This window comes from Carassius carassius, chromosome 20, assembly GCF_963082965.1.
Source record: "Carassius carassius chromosome 20, fCarCar2.1, whole genome shotgun sequence".
Classification (NCBI taxonomy): Eukaryota; Metazoa; Chordata; class Actinopteri; order Cypriniformes; family Cyprinidae; genus Carassius; species Carassius carassius.
In genome coordinates this window covers 778110-795000 of record NC_081774.1, presented here as the reverse complement: position 1 = coordinate 795000, position 16891 = coordinate 778110, and the positions used below count along the sequence as shown (strand labels likewise).

Genomic DNA, 16891 nt, shown 5'->3' with positions numbered 1-16891 from the left:
TCTGTATTCACCAGCTGGATACTATCTTTTGGGAGATGGGGGATACCCTTGCTTGCAGCATCCTATTGCAATCATGACCCCATACCGCCAGCCTGTCGCAAGTAAGAACACTTTTTTTATGTCAGACAGACAGACACACACGATAAACCAAATTTTTACTGTTATGAATTTGCAATACACTACACATTTTCTACACGATTTTTGATTAACAGGCCAAGTTGAAGCCCGATACAACAGGCATTATGCACAAGCACGGAACATCATCGAGCGCACTCGATGATGGGATATATATACTCGATGATTGGGATGTTAAAAACTCACTGGCGTGCAATTTTCTTGCGGGCCCTGGAGATCAGGCCACTGTTCGCCCCAAAGGTGATTGGTGCCTGTTGTATCCTCCACAACATCTGTGTGATGGGAGGTGATCTCTTGGAGGAGGAGGAGGAAAGCCAAGGACAAGAAGACCGCGAGGATGGTGAGAATGCAGCAGTGGGTGAGAGGGACCTATCAGGGAACCATCTCCGAGGACGTCTGGCTGCGCAGCTTTCTTCTCCCGTGGAACTGCCTGGGTGTCTAACTGAACAGTACTACATCTAGACAGTAAACCTTTCCAGATGTTGTCATGTTCATTAAAAGAGCAACATAAACAGTTGAAATAGCTATGACATTAATTAGAAAGATAGGTATGAATAAATGTGCAAGTAGATGGGTATAGATACATTTATACGTTTTCTTAATTTTGGTATGTTCTTCTTGAGATTTAACTGCATGATTGTAAATAATTGTATACCACTATAGACATTGGATATTACATTATTTTATATTATTTGTGTTTTTGTTGTAAATATAAAGAATACACTGTTGCTATAACAATGATTTGCCAGGGTTGAAATTGAAACATTCATTTTTTATTTTTTTTAATTCAAATAATCTATATAAAATCATTTATCATTAAATACAACATTAATTTAGAATTTATTAAGTTTTTCAAACAGAGACAGATATGTCTCTGCTCTGGCTGTTGCTGCCCTCTCTCTCTCCTCTTCTCTCGCCAATGCTTCTCTCTCCTTCTCCTCTTCCCTCTCTGCCTGTTCTTTTAGAAACTCAAGAAGAGCCTGGCTGTCCCGTCGCCTCTTTCTTGACTGCTGGCTACTCCTGGCTTCCACAGAAGGGGTAGAACCTGGTGTGCTGACTGAGCCACCTGTAGTGGCAGTGGGTTTGATGCAACAACTACGGGCATAGTAACCGAGTGCTGCCCTTGGAGTGCAGCATCCATTGCAGTGTACCACTGCCAGGTGGCAGCAGTCACACTACCGGCCTCTACCCCTTTTCCTGTGGGTGGGTCCCTAAGCTCCTGAAATAAAGCAAAATGCTGTCATGTTCTCACCTCACGTTGTTCCACACTTTTAGACATTTTTTATTTTTGCTCTACACAGAGAAAGATATTCTTAAGAATTTTTGTAACCTAACAGTTTGAGGCACCAAAAAATTACACATGTCAGTGGTGCCCCAGAACTCTTAGGTTACAAATATTCTTCCTTTGTGTAAAGCAAAAAAAAAAAAAAAAAGAATAAATAAATAGTGTATACAGGTGTGAAACAACTTAAAATTGTAGGTGAATGGCAGAATGTTCATTTTGGGGTGAACTATTCTTTTTACAGTCTCAGAGTAAACAATGTAAACGGAGTAAACTACATTTTACAAAATAAAATGTAAGGGCCAATGCATCTATGTTAGGTTTCAAATATGACCGGAAAGTCTTTACACACATCTTGGTAAGCCTCTTTCAGTAACAGAAAGTAGAGAAACAGGCAGATTACCTTGTATTTATCTTTTAGGTTATTCAATTTTTTCTTTGCCTGTTTGGCAGTTATGGCCAAACCAGAAGTGGAACAAAATGCCTATAGGCAAAACAAAACCATAAAGATTTACATGATTCCACTTCAATAACGTATTCATTTTTATGGATGAAGACTGTCCAAATCTAGCTCCAAACCTTCAGACATGCAGGGAATTATACAAGCACTCAAAATGAATACTCACTCCCATCAACTTTTGGAGGAATTGCGCCTCCCGGTGAAAAGCCTTTCGTTGGCCGCCCGCCACTCTATCAAGGCCCGAGTTTCCTCAGCAGTCCCTTGATAAAAAATAATGCTTAATTTAAGTTGATGAAAAATAATACAATTATAAAAGAACTTGTAAAAAAAATTTAAATAAAGACAAGCAAACTATTTGGTTAAAATGACAAGAGCACTCTAAAATAAGGTTTGCATTTGATATAAGTATCGTTAGGCAAACGTTAGTTAGGAAACTTTTCCCTCAGGCAAAACAATTGCCCATTAGATATACCCAAAGCAAAATATATCAAATGTTTATCCACTACAGAATCAACACAGGCAGCCCCATATTTTACAAAATGTTACAGGGCCTAGCTACTTTTTTGGAGGACTTGTCGAGGGTTAGGCTACTTTTCAACTCGTAACGAAATCGTCTGAGCAAATTTTCAAATAGTTCCTTAAAATTCGACGGTAGCTTTGAAGTTTAAACAACATTCTGGCATCAAAACTCTTAGAACTACGTTACATTTTGTGATAAAACAACAATAGTATTTCGAAATGTATAACTTACAGTTGTGAGTTTTCTCCTCCGCCATTGATGCTAACCTGGTTCGAGCTGAATTCTGGGTTATGGCCCGTATCAAGTCCGCACAAGTCACCTCTCCATGCATCCTCGGTAAAAGGAGCGGAGCAAGAACACATCCGGGGATTTGAACTGGACTTGGCTAGATGTGAACTTTGAAAAGGGAAACAGTACTTGGGCAGCGACTGATGACATTTCACAAGTCCACAAGTAACGTTACAGACAAGTACGCATAACATGGCCGATCAGGCAAGACGCCCCCCCCCCTGGATTTAAGCCAAAACGTGATTGGTTGAAGCGATAACGTGCTACGATTGGTCAGCTCAATGTGGCCGTTATTTGATTGGCTTGAGTAAACGGTGGGTGGAGTCCACTTATTTGTGGATTTATCTGCACGTCGACGCTAGAAGTGTTTCAAATCCACAAATGCACAGGAACCGATCCACAAATGCGTGCAGTGATTTACAAATGCACAGACAGCGGTTCACAAATAAATACCAGGTAGAGTTGTGTTTGTGACATTAAACACATTTGTAAATATATATATTTTTATTTGCAAATCTGATTTTATTTATTTGTGAGTTTTATATATTTTTTTTAAACTCTGTACATTTATTTGTGAATTTGATATATTTTTGTGAATCTTGTTACATTTATTTGTGGATCATAATCTATTTATTTGGAATAAAGCAACAATTCTAACCCCATAATATACTCACACACACACACACACACACACACACACTCTCTCTCTCTCACACACACACACACACATACACACACACACACACTCACGCTCTCTCACACACACACACACACACACACACTCACGCTCTCTCACACACACACACACACACACACACACACACACACACATACTCACACACACACACACACACACACACACACTCTCACACACACACACACAATTTAAGTATCATGGTATTTCTTTTCTCTTTCGTTTATATATATATACTCACTTCCAGTCAAAAGTTTGGGATCAGAGCCATTTTTTCAGGAAAAATATGTCATATTGTGAAATATCATTATGATTTTTTTTTAAGAAATTAAAACTTTTATTCAGCAAGGATGTGTTAAAGTGATAAAAAGTGACAGCAAAGATTTATATTAATGCTTTTTTTTTTTTACTTTTTATTTATCATAGAATCCTGAATAAAAGTATGACAGTTTCCAGATAAATATTTGTAAGCAACTGTTGATAATTCTAATAATAAATCAGCTGTGACACTTTACACTGGAGTAATGATGAAGGAAATTCAGCTTTGCATCACAGAAATAAATTATATTATAAAGGATATTAAAATAGAAACCATTATTTTATATTCTAATAACATTTTGCAAGATAACAGTTTTTTTCTGTATTTTTTATCAAATAAATGCAGCCTTAATGCGCAGAAGACACTTCTTCAAAAAAAGTCTTACTGATCCCATACTTTTGCATTAATTCCTGGTGATGTTCCAAAAATATATTTTTTTTACTAAAAAAAGTTTACGTAAAGGTCAATTAATTAATCTAACCAATTAATTAATCTAATAATCTAATAATTTAATAATCAACACTCTCATAAAAAGCCAAGAGAGCCTTTTCTTTGCATAATTAAATATATATTTATCCACTATAGAAATTCACACAGTGTGTTTACAATATTGGTTTATTTTCACGGCTTTTCCAGGGCTGATATTTCCAAGGTTATCTACAGTTTATTTTCTAGTGATTCTAGAGAAATTGTTTTACAGAAACCCCAAAATCAAAAAACTATTTTTTATTTAGCTGAAAACTGAAATTAAATTAAATAATCGATTTAATTCATCAATAAATAATCCAAAGTAAAAGAGATTTTAAAAATGTATATAAACTATAGAAGTGTAAGATTATTTTGAAATTTTGATTTCTACTCATGACTATTCCAGGTTGTTATTATTATTTATTTATTTAATTTTTTTTTGCCAAAACACTGAAAATGAAATTAAAGTTGTAAAGTAGCTGAAAAACAAATATAATAAATAAATTATAATAATAATTTAATAATCAACATTCAAGTTATTTAATCTGAACATAAGACATACATTTTTATCACCTTTTTACATTTAATTTTTTTTTTTTTACCTTTTTCATATAACACTAAATAAAAATAGCAGAGAGCTGTTTCTTTGCAGAATACAAAACATTTATGTTTACCCAATGTTTTTTTACTGGAACATTGAAACTGAAATGAATGTTTACATTTAGCTAAAAAAAATAATATATATATATATATTTTTTTTTTTAAGTGATAAAACACATACTAGGGTTCTTTGATGAAGTGGGTGATGGCTCAGTGATTGATCAGGTGTCTCTAGGAGCCCGTGTGTTGCCATGGTGACACGTATGATCCTGTACTTTGAAACGCTCTGATGATTGCAGGCATCATTAGTCCTCCAAGCAGATCAATACTAACTGCTCACACTCTCGTCCTCCTCCTCCATTAACATCCATTAATCCATCAGTGTGAGTCTGCATTAATGACATCACAGCCTCACAGCCAACACAAAGACTAGGGAGCGAACTGATGCTGCCTTCTAAGAAACCTTGTTTAACTAAAAACTAAGACAGCATCGCATGTATATGTCACAGAAATTAAAATCCCCAAATTGTATAGTGCATTTCATGCACAATAGTAAATCAAATGTGCTTTAATAATAATGCTTAAAACATAACATTAAAAATGCTTAATTTTTTTTATGTATATATTATATATTTTTGATATATTTACGGTAACAAACTTACAAAATATCTTCATGGAACATGAGCTTTACTTAATATCCCAATGATTTTTGGCATAATTTTGACCCATACAGTGTATTTTCCGCTATTGCAACAAATATATCCCATCGACATATAAACATATACATTTATTTAATAATATATATATATATATACTTATATATTTATAATCTAAATGTAATTATAGGTAATAATTATACGTATTATTATATGATTTAAATATATTGTATTTTTATATCATACTACATTAAATATTTTATTATTATTATTAAATAATATTATTAGTTAAATTCTTCAATTATCTAAAAAAGCATTTAATAAAAGTTGTAAAAATAAAATATATATATATATACACATAAAATATAATTTAATTTAATTAAAATAAATGTAATAGAATTTAAGTAGGTAAATATAATTTAAGTAGTAATTACATTTAGAATTAATTCAGTAGATATAATTACTAATATTAAATAAACAAGCAAATTGTTTATTTTAATAGCACATTTCATACATTTAATTGCCCTAAAAAGTTTGTTGGGTACAAATAATAAAACAATAAAAAGTAAGAAATATTTTTGGGGGGGTTAAAATGAATCCAATATGGTGGACGAATGCGTATATTTTTAATTTAAATGTCTTTATTATATTATATTTATTATATAAATGTATCAGTGTATTTATGATAATATAAATTTACATTTATTACATTTATAATTTAGACAATACTAATTCAAAAATGAAATGCAATAATTGGATATTATAATAAATATTTTAATAAAATATTCTAATTGGAAAATGTATATTTATAAGTATTTGTAAATGGTGTATTTTTATAAAATTGAAATATAAGTGTCAATATTTATGTGAAGTTGCTGTCTGCGAGAGCATTTCTAATCAGTCGTGTGTCAAAGTTCTATTTGCTGCCTTAGAAGTCAGCTGTCTTCGTAGGGCACTAGGATTTGGAACAGTTCCCATCTCAGCATCTGATAAACAGATTTGTGTCCTTTAGAGAAATGTGTGTGTTGCAGTGTGTGTGTGTGGTGATTTTCATTCTTCTCTTATTTCTTTCATCATTCATCTTTCTCCAGATGATTGTAAGTATAACAGCGCTTGATTCTGTTGCTCTGTCTCCAGTCTGTCTGTGTCTCTGTGAAACTCTAGCATGATGCACGACAGACTGTCTTCTTCATTTCCTGTCAGCACTCAGCTTGGACTTCCTGTCTCCCTCTCACTGCTTCCTCTTTCTCTGTCCTTCACGCACATGTAACTCTAATCCAGCAGATTGAGTCTGCATCAGGATCATTATCCAAAACCAAAAATAAAATAAAATTATAATTTTATCAATAAAAACGTATTTATTACTTGAAATAAGAAATAATACTAACTAAAAAAAATCTAATTAACTTGAAATATACTAAAGTAACTAAAACTGAAATAAAAATTAATAAGATCATTTAGACTTATTTAAAAACTAATACAGATGTAAAAAAAATATAAAAAATTATTATTAATATATCAAAATATTATTTAAAAATATAATAGTATGTAAATTATATATTTTTTTAAAAACCTGGTCTGGATGCCACTGTGTAGTTGTGAATGCAGCATATATCATAAAATAATTACTAAATTAGCTAAATAATAATAATAATAATAATAAATGCATGCTTGAGTGTTCATATTAATCAGTAGTTTTTATTTACAATCTTTTTTTTTAAAACAACAGTTTAAATTTTCATAGTCTTGTCTGGATAGTTATAAATGAATTTTACATAAATTATCATCTAAGAAATATTTAGTATGGTAAAATTGTTTAATCATAATAAATAATCATATTAAATTAAACGCTAATAAATATAATTATATATTTAATTTAAACATAAAATATTTAGATATTAAATTGTATGTATTTATTCAAATTATTATTTTGTGATTTAATCATTTATTTTAATTTAATAATTAGCTTTTCATGAACTCACAATGGTCATATGACATGCAGGTTAACAAATAAAATATTTAATAATAATTTATTTTTATAAGTGTTTTATATTGATCTGTTCTTTTATTTTAACATTTATTTAGATTTAACATTTTTGTTTTTGTAGCTTTTCTTGAACTCAAAATGACACTAATGTGATCTGCTGTAATCAAAGGAAGCTTTTCTCTTTTCAGTAACTGTGTGAGAAAAGTGTTGGTCTTTGTGTAATTGATCACAATTCTTGAATACAAAATATGCTTTGCAATGCCCTCTGATGTGTGTGTGTGTGTGTGTGTGTGTCTGTAGGGCACACAGCTCATCTTTAATGCTGCTAAAGAGTTGGGTCAGCTCTCCAAACTAAAGGTGCGTTCAAACGGACTTCACCTCTCTAAACTTTTATAAAGACACAGATGAGTAAAAGCTCTTTGTGTCTTACAGGAGCACATGGTGCGAGAAGAGGCCAAAGCACTGAGCCCTAAACAGTGTGCAGTCATCGAGCTCGCACTGGACACTATTAAGGTACGAGTGAATCAGATCTGTCTGTTATCAGAGTTAGTTTTGTCTGCTGCATAATGGTTAAACTGATAATCACAATTACTTTCCTCAACATTAATATCCTAATTGCTCATCATGATTGTTGTCTGTCAGCCTGTACGCACAAATCATGAGAATATCGAAACATATGATCTCGTTCCTGATTTATTAGATTATATCATAAATACAAACACTCTTTACATTATGGAAACTGGTAAAACTCATCAGCGACTCTTTCTCGTCATCGTTTTTGTGAAGGGAATGAATATTAATGCTGATGGTGTGTGTGTGTGTGTGTGTGTGTCTGACAGCAATACTTCCACGCAGGGGGTGTGGGTCTGAAGAAGACGTTTCTGGAGAAGAGTCCAGATCTTCAGTCTCTGCGCTATGCTCTGTCTCTCTACACGCAGGCCACAGATAAACTCATCCGGAAGTTCGTCCATTCGCAGCACACTCAGGGTACGCTCCGTCTGCGCACTGCATTCTGGGATCGCCTTATCTGTGAAACATGCAGTGCTGCTTCTTCAGTCGGAAACAAAAGATCTTTTAAAGGGGTGGTTGATTGCGATTTCACTTTTTCACAGTGCTGAAAGAACATCATCTTTTTAAAATTAAGGCAGTTTGATGACTACAAAAATGGCTTTAGGAACTACAACGAGCTACTTCCTGGGTTCGTGACATCACAAACCCTCATAAACCCTGCCCCCGAGAACATGCCACAAAGGGGGCGGGGCCATGCTCCGCTGCTTTAGAAAAGAGAAAGGATTCTTCTAACGATTCTAATGGATTCACAACTTTCAAACTCCTTAATCCTGTTCCTTAGGCTCTTTTGTACGTCTCTCTTTGTCTCTCTCTCATTCAGATCATCAGCTCCAGCAATGAACTGTTCCAGTTATACACTTTATGTGTATGGACATATAGATATTTTTCACATAAATATGAGAAGTGTTAAACATGGACGCAACTGTATTAAAACTTTAATCAGGATAAAAACGTAACGGAAAAAATGTATGAGATGACAACAAACAAAAAACATGCCGTGTGTTTGCACAGGTTCTGCACGATCCTCTTCGCTTATATTGATGACGTCATTGTTTACATCACAAGCAGAGCACAAAAGCACAAAGAGCTGAGGGGTGTGATGTATAGATGCACTCTGGCAGATCAGCCAATCACAACACACTGTGGGCCAGCTAACCAATCAGAGCCCACCGCGTATTTCTGAGGGAGGGGCTTCATAAAAACATAAAATCATCAGGGCGTTTGTATGAGAAGGGACAGAGCACTGTAGAATATAATGCGTTTTTTAAAAGCGAAGCATTAACACGTTAGACTGCATCCTATAAACACAATCAAGCCTAGAAAAAAACAGTCAACCACCCCTTTAATAGTGCACACTTGTTTGGAGAAGGAAAATACAGTCTATGTAGACAGCTCAAAAGAGTTATACAATATTTCTTTGGTTTTCTAGGGTTGTTTTTTGTATCATCTCCATAGGAAGAACAATCAATGATGAAATGCTTTTGTGCCTTATAGTTAAAGACCATATGTGACCTTAGAGCACAAACCCAGTCAAAAGGGTCAGTTTTTTTTAATTGAGATTTATACATCATCTGAAAGCTGAATAAATCATCTCTCCATTGATGTCTGGTCTGTTCCGAGGACAATATCTGTCTGAGATACAACTATTTGAAAAATAATCTGGAATCTGAGGGAGCAAAAACATCTAAATATTGAGAAAATCATCTTTAAAGTTGTTCAATGAAGTTCTTAGCAATGCATATTACTAATCAAAAATTACGTTTTTATATATTTACAGTAGGACATTTACTAAATTTCTTCAAGGAACATGATCTTTACTTAAAATCCTAATGATTTTTGGCATAAAAGAAAAATGGATTATTTTGACCCATACAATGTTTTTTTGGCTATTGGGAGACTAAAGATTGCTTTTGTGCTCCAGGGTCACATATATATGCTCAATATTAATTTTTGGTATTTACTTAATCTATATCTTTCTATAATCTATAATCTAGGAATGGCTGTACATTGCAATAATTAATTATGGATAATTAAAATTATGAAATTCCATAATCTTAATAACTGAATGCTCATTATGGTCCACACTTGTTATTCCCAATGAATTTATATGACTTGTCTAGTATGCAATTTTTTGTTTAAACACATTTTTCTAGTCATATAGGTTATTATATAAAGGGTTGTATAAAATATATTACGTTTAACTTTTTGTAGTTTAAAAAAAAAAAATTCAATTATTTTTTTCCCACAGAAATTTACACAAACATTGGCAAAAACAATATAAATTTGATTACATTAATTTATTCAGTTATGGTATATTTAAACATATTTTTATATAAAAGACAAGATAATACTTGTATTACTTTATTAAAAAAATATATTATAATTATTTATTATATATTTTATTTTAACTTTTTTTTTCTTCTAAGTTGATAGAAAATATTTTACAATATTTATTTATTTCTATGGCAGAAGTCACACATAGAGTATATTCAGGCCATCCAAGAACATGCGAGTCCTGGTTCTTAAGGGAATGAATTAAAATAAAAAATATTATTTTAGATTCCATCTTGTTTTTGCTTTTTTAAACCTTTTTTTGTTTTATTTAAAATAAATGTAAGTCATCTTGTTGCCCTTTTGGGAAGCTCGCTGAGGCCCCCTAGTGGGCCCTGCTCCTCTGCTTTAGATCCACAGCAATCAGATTCAATGGAGATTTTTGCAGAAATCACGAGAAAAAGTGTCTCCTGTAAAGTTCAGACATTTCTCACATGATGATCTGAGCTCTAGACTCTCATTACTGACTCTGGTTTTCCTGTTAGTGATGTTTAATGCTCTTCTCTTGTGTGTAGTTCACGGCGGTAAAGGCGTTCGATACACTCACAGTGAGGATGTTTATCCAGAGAAGGGTACGTATCTGCGGCTCTCCGCTCATTTATATTCATAGATGCAGATATTAATCCATATTCATGTGATTGTCTAGTTCTCCATCTCGAGTGTGAGGATTTACACAAAACTAAAAGATGTTTTGCATGGTTTACCTAACAAAAAATGTACTCTAGTAATAATAATGTCTAGGAAATACAACACATATGCTTGTTGTTATTATTATTATGGTAAACTAAAATTCTTCGGTAGCTTGAAATTGGCCACAATTGTTAGAAAAACAAATTAAAGTAGATACATTTTTAAAATTTCATAAGGAGTTGCATATTAATAACGATTTTAACTATAGTTACTATCAGTGTTGGGGAAGGAAATAGTTAATATAATATGTAAATATTTCAATCATTTAAAGACACATTCGCATGTTTACAGTTCTGTGATGTTGGTTAAAGCTGAGATTTCATGCAAGTTAAAAAATATAAAATATTTAATCTTTTTAGTAAGTGTTGAATCCTATTTTTATATAAAAAATTATTATATATAGAACGGCACGACTTGTTTATATTTGATTGTTTTTTAATTATTTATAGGACTGTATGAGCATTGTGATTATTCCATAGTCCATTTTGAGTTCAACTATTATTAGACGGGGTATTAGTATTAACTCTTATTATTATAAATTAAATGACTAAAATGTATATTTACTGTTGTAAATGACAACTGTTGTATTATAAAATAATGAATTTTTGTTATATTTTATAATAATAGTCATTATACTAATATCAATGTCTTAAATTCTTCACTTTTCAGAATGTTCAGACCCTCAAGAATTAACATTTGAAATCATAACGCTTTTATTTTGCCATAACTCGAAAGGTTGGAAATAAAAGAAATACTGTAGAAATAAAGGTGCTTAAAAGATGCCATAGAGATTTTTGGAAAAGGTTCTTCGATAGCATCGTGAAGCATCTTTATGCTATAAGTGAATGCAGTGCACAATATGTTCCTAAATGCACATTAAATCTTTTTTAAATGTATTCTGACCTTTGACCTGTTGCTCAGCCTCAGGCGTGGATGACGCGGTGGGTGAGGTGTCCATGACCGTGGAGATCTTCAGTGACCCGAGCACAGGAGGACACAAGATCACAGTTAAAGGTGCTTGTGTCTGTCAGCCCTGTTCTGTTTCCTCTCTGTGTCAGGAGGATCATGTTAATGATGTGTTTGATTGACAGTTGTGGCAGCCAATGAGCTTCGCTGGCAGACCCAGGGAATATTCCGGCCCTTCGTGGAGGTTTACATCATCGGGCCGCACCTCAGCGACAAGAAGAGGAAGTTTGCCACCAAATCCAAGAACAACAGCTGGTCTCCTAAATTTGCCGAATCCTTCCAGTTGTACGTTTGTAACCGTATGATTAACTCTTCTATTGATTTTTTTTTTAAATGCTTTATCCAAATAATTTTGACTTCTACTTGTTGATTTTCAAAATGGGTTTATGATGCCATTAATTTATGAAGGCATCTTCTTAAATGTATAAAAATTACATTATAAAAGTATATTATTTATTTATATTTATTAAATACAGTTGTTTTATTTATTTTTACATTTTATAAAAATTTGTAATAATTGTTTAGAAATTAAAATTTGAATTAGAAATGTTTCAGAATTGATTTGTCTGCTACTAAAGGTTTTTAAAAATAGGATTATGATGGCGGTAATTGATGATGGCATTTTCCTAACCATATAAATATATAATGTATTTTTAGTTATTTTAAGTCAAGTTTTCTTTCAGTTTTATCAATAATTAAGTAATCCGAGTCAGAAAAATTATTAGGCATATTTTTATAAAGTAACTGCATAAAAATGTACTTTCATTATTTATATGTATTGCCGAGTCATGCACATTTTATTCTCCGTCTCTCTCACACTCTGTGTTTGTGCATCAGTTAAAGCAGTGCATTAATATAGAGCAATGATTAAACTAACTTTGTACTACCTGTGCATTAAACAGTTTAACTGCATACCTGCCAGCCAATCAGAATCCAGTATTCAGAGAGACCATTGAGTGTTCTCGGTGTCTCTGATGTGATTCTGTCTCGCTCCCTCTTTAGTGTGCTGGGCAGTGAGCTGGGTCCCGAGGGTTACGAGCTGCAGGTGTGTGTGAAGGATTACTGTTTTGCGCGTGAGGACCGGACCGTGGGGATGGCTGTGCTTCAGCTGAAGGAGCTGACGTCCAGAAGCAGCGCCGCCGTCTGGCTCCCGCTCGGCAAACGCATCCACATGGACGAGACGGGGCTCACCGTCCTCCGTATCCTCTCACAGCGCAACAACGACGAAGTGGCCAAAGAGTTCGTCAAGCTGAAGTCGGACCAGCGCTCGGCCGAGGAGGGAAGGGGTAGCTGAGGTGTAAAAGCACCAAACGAAGGCAAACCGTCCCACAGCACACAGCTGCTAAACTCAGACACATGTGCGATCCCACGGGATTCATGCAACATCAACTCCTGACAAAGATATGAAGAGTTGAGATCACTCAAAAATAGTTTTTTCATTGTGCATTCCAGTTATTCTCCATCAAAGTGCAGTTGGGTTATTTTGATTAGGTAAAAAATAACTAAAAAACACTAGCTGAATAGCACTATAAAAAACATGATAAAATACTAAAAAACAAGATTTTTGACATTAAATTAAAGGAGTTATCTGTTTTTGCAAATTAACTCTTCATAACTTTGACCCACGTTTACTTCCATAACAGACTATTAGGATAAATCAAAACATCAACATGTTTTCATTTTCATTTAAAGTTGTAATCATTTTGTGTTTTTGTCATTTTTATAATTTTTTTAATGTCTATGTAGTTTTGGTTTTAGTCTAGTTTGATCATAAAATAAACTAAAACTTAAATGAAATTAATAAAAAAATATGTAGAGATATTTTTTACGAAAATGACTAAACAAAATGGCTAGAACTTCAACAAAAATTTACGGAAGAGGATTAAGGGCAAGCAATTATAAATAAATAAAAAAAAACATCTCAAGATTTAACTCATTACATTTCGAGAAAAAAGTAGTGTTTCAAGAAAAAAAACTTGTGAGAAAAATTTACTTACGAAAAAAAAGTCTACATTAAATGTTAAGAAATAAACATTAAATTACGAGACAAAAAAGTAATATTTCGAGAGAAAGAAATCGTTACATTTTGAGAAAAAAAGTGAAAATTATTTGTTGAGATTAAACTTATGAGAAAAAAGTCATTGTTTCGAGAAAACTAAAATCATTAAATAAAAAAAGTCAAAATTAAATGTTGAGAATAAACTCATTGAATTACGAGAAAAAAAGTTGAAAATGTTGAATAAACTCATTACGAGAAAAAAAGTAACTGTTTTGAGAAAAAAAAGTTGAAAATGTTGAGAATAAACATTAAATTATGAGAAAAAAAGCAATGTTTTGAGAAAAACGTGTTAAATTTCGAGGGTTGAAAATAAAAATTGAGAAACTCATTACAAAAAAAGCAATGTTTCGAGAAAAAACTCATTCAATTTTGAGAATGTTTAAATTAAAGATTGAGAATAAACTCATTTTAAACTCAAATTTTTATAATTAATTGTTTCAATTTTAGTCAAGTACATCGAGTTAGTTAAGTTTAAATGATAAATGTTAATTTGTTCAAAAGTCCTGCCCTGTTTTTCTCATTAAAAATCCTGTTTTTACTTAGAAATATGTCACATTATGGAAGTAAAGTGGGTCTGAAAATGCTCTTTCATGTTGACTGTAACATTCTCACAGTAGATTTAATTCTACACACTTTGTTTTGCACTCCAGGGCCGCGTTTAAGTTTTACAGACAGCCCTAACCTTTAGCACAACGCTGGTTTAATGTTACGCTGTCTCTTATTGGTGGATTACAGACTCCCTGACCAATCAGAGATCACGATACTGCTGAAGGTTAAGTTCACGTCAAATCAGAATGTGCGCAATTTTAACAAGTCTTGAAAGGTATTGGAGCTGCATGATTTATAAAATATAAAATTTAAATGCAATAAATAAAGCGCAGCACTGTGTTCATTTACACGTGAGCTGCTCGTGACTTTAGTGTCTCCAAGCGAATCACAAAATGCTGCTCCACATTAACATAAGTTGCTTATAATGTGCATTAAAAAATTTAATTTATATAAAACTTATGAAAAGCACTTATAAAGCGGCTTTTGTCAACAAAAGGGACTTCCTGTGGTTTTCTCCCAGAATAAATGTTTGATCTTTCAGATTGATTCTGACTTGACGTGAACACAAGATGATAATGTTGAGATGATGCAATACTCCTCATGATGAAAAACATTTGCCTTCACATGCACAAATGTTACCCACAATGCATTGCAGCCTTGAGATGCCCAGAAGCAGATCCGCTGACTCAGTCTTCGATTGGTTTGCTATCTCTGGAATATTTTGCACTTTCTGCATGGAGTCTCGTGCTCTTGGTGTCCGTCTCTCGTCTCCAGCATGTGAAGATGAGCCTTACCTACACTGTGACTCACTGCAGAGCACACGCTGTGCATTATGGGCCTTCTGTTTGTTTGTTTGTGGAGATATGGCCAATCTTTTCTCTGCAGAGCATCCAGAAACACTCAGTAATGGTGGAGGATGAGGAGTTTATATTCTTCCAGACTGATGTGTCAGAAGTGATTGTTGTGCAGTGAAACTGCTATATTGTTAATTTTAATATTTTAAATTATGCTTAATTTTTTTTTTAAGGATTTTTTTTGTGTTCTTTATATATTTTTGCAGTAGATTTAATTTTCATTTAAGTTTTAGTTATATTGGTACATGAAGTTAAATTAACTGAAAATGAAAAGTGAAAATGTTTTTTCTATTTTATTTTATTTCAGTTTGTTTTATTTCAAGTAGCGCACGTTTATATATTACGCAAAATAAATTTTATATATACATACATGTATGTATATATATATATATATGTATATATAAAATGTATTTCATCCACAACAAAAAATTTTTTTTAAGTTTGTCTTTGTAATTTTGTGTTGCCTCTGAAACGTTGTTATTTTAGTATCATTGATATTAGTTTTTGTTAATATTTTTAAATTATATATATATATATATATATATATATCATGTTGTTTTCATCTTAATTTTAAAGTTTTAGTAATTTTTTGTCATTTTTATTATCTTTTGTTTACATGTCTACATTTTTTAAATAATATTTTATAAACAATTTTTTAATATAATTTTTTTTATCTAAATTTTAGTTATTTTAGTACATCAAGTTACACTAAAATAAATGTTTCCTTATCAACTAGGTGAAATGAAATTATTTTTTGTTGTTGTTGTTGTTTTTCCATGTAACAGCAGTTTTTTTAAGATTATAGTTTTATTTGACTATAATAACCCTGGTTGTTGACACTGCATCGAGGTTTGAAACACAAAAAGTACTTCTGACATTCAGTCTGATTATTATAAGGGCAGAAATGTTTTCGTCTTCATGTTTTGGACTGCTGTGTCGTGTTGGAACTGCTTTGTTGTGAGTCTTCTTAAGTAATGCATAATTCTGGAGCAATACACTGGACTCAAACTCTTTATGAATGCATTACAGGAATAATTCGCCCAAAAACAATCATTCACCCTCATGCTGTTCCAGAGCAATATTTCCTCTGAATTAGAAAATAATCTGCTCGTGTCCTCTCAGAAAACTAGAAGTCATCATAGAGACTTTAATGGCACTCTTTTAGTCTTTTCAGCGCGTCATGAGGGCGAGGTGTGATTTTGAGGTGAACTATCCCTTTAAATGACAAATGATCAGTGTTCACCATACATCTGCTGTTTTAGACTAAACCACAGTGCAATTAAGTGTCTTTGTAAAGTTAGTTTCCGGTTTGATTTAAACTGATTTCACATGTTTACGAAGTCAAGTGTTTGCAGCTGTTATCGCTGTACATACATGCTGTTATTAGAATGAATCTCATGGCTGTGAGTCTATTATTTACTTACTTTTTACATGTGCCTGTTGTAATTCACAATGATTCAACT

General features: G+C 32.6%; 1 protein-coding gene across 1 annotated transcript in view; it reads left to right on the top strand.

Annotated features, from left to right (window-relative positions):
• LOC132095962 (protein unc-13 homolog A-like) overlaps nt 1-13628 on the top strand; it is a 92357-nt gene extending 78729 nt beyond the window's left edge. Inside the window, exons 36-42 of the mRNA XM_059501058.1 lie at nt 7710-7766; nt 7842-7922; nt 8249-8396; nt 10826-10882; nt 11922-12014; nt 12092-12251; nt 12969-13628. Of these exons, the coding sequence (XP_059357041.1) occupies nt 7710-7766; nt 7842-7922; nt 8249-8396; nt 10826-10882; nt 11922-12014; nt 12092-12251; nt 12969-13260 (888 nt within the window). The 3' untranslated portion in view covers nt 13261-13628. The remainder of the gene's footprint in view (nt 1-7709; nt 7767-7841; nt 7923-8248; nt 8397-10825; nt 10883-11921; nt 12015-12091; nt 12252-12968) is intronic.
• The last annotated feature ends 3263 nt before the right edge of the window (nt 13629-16891 follow it).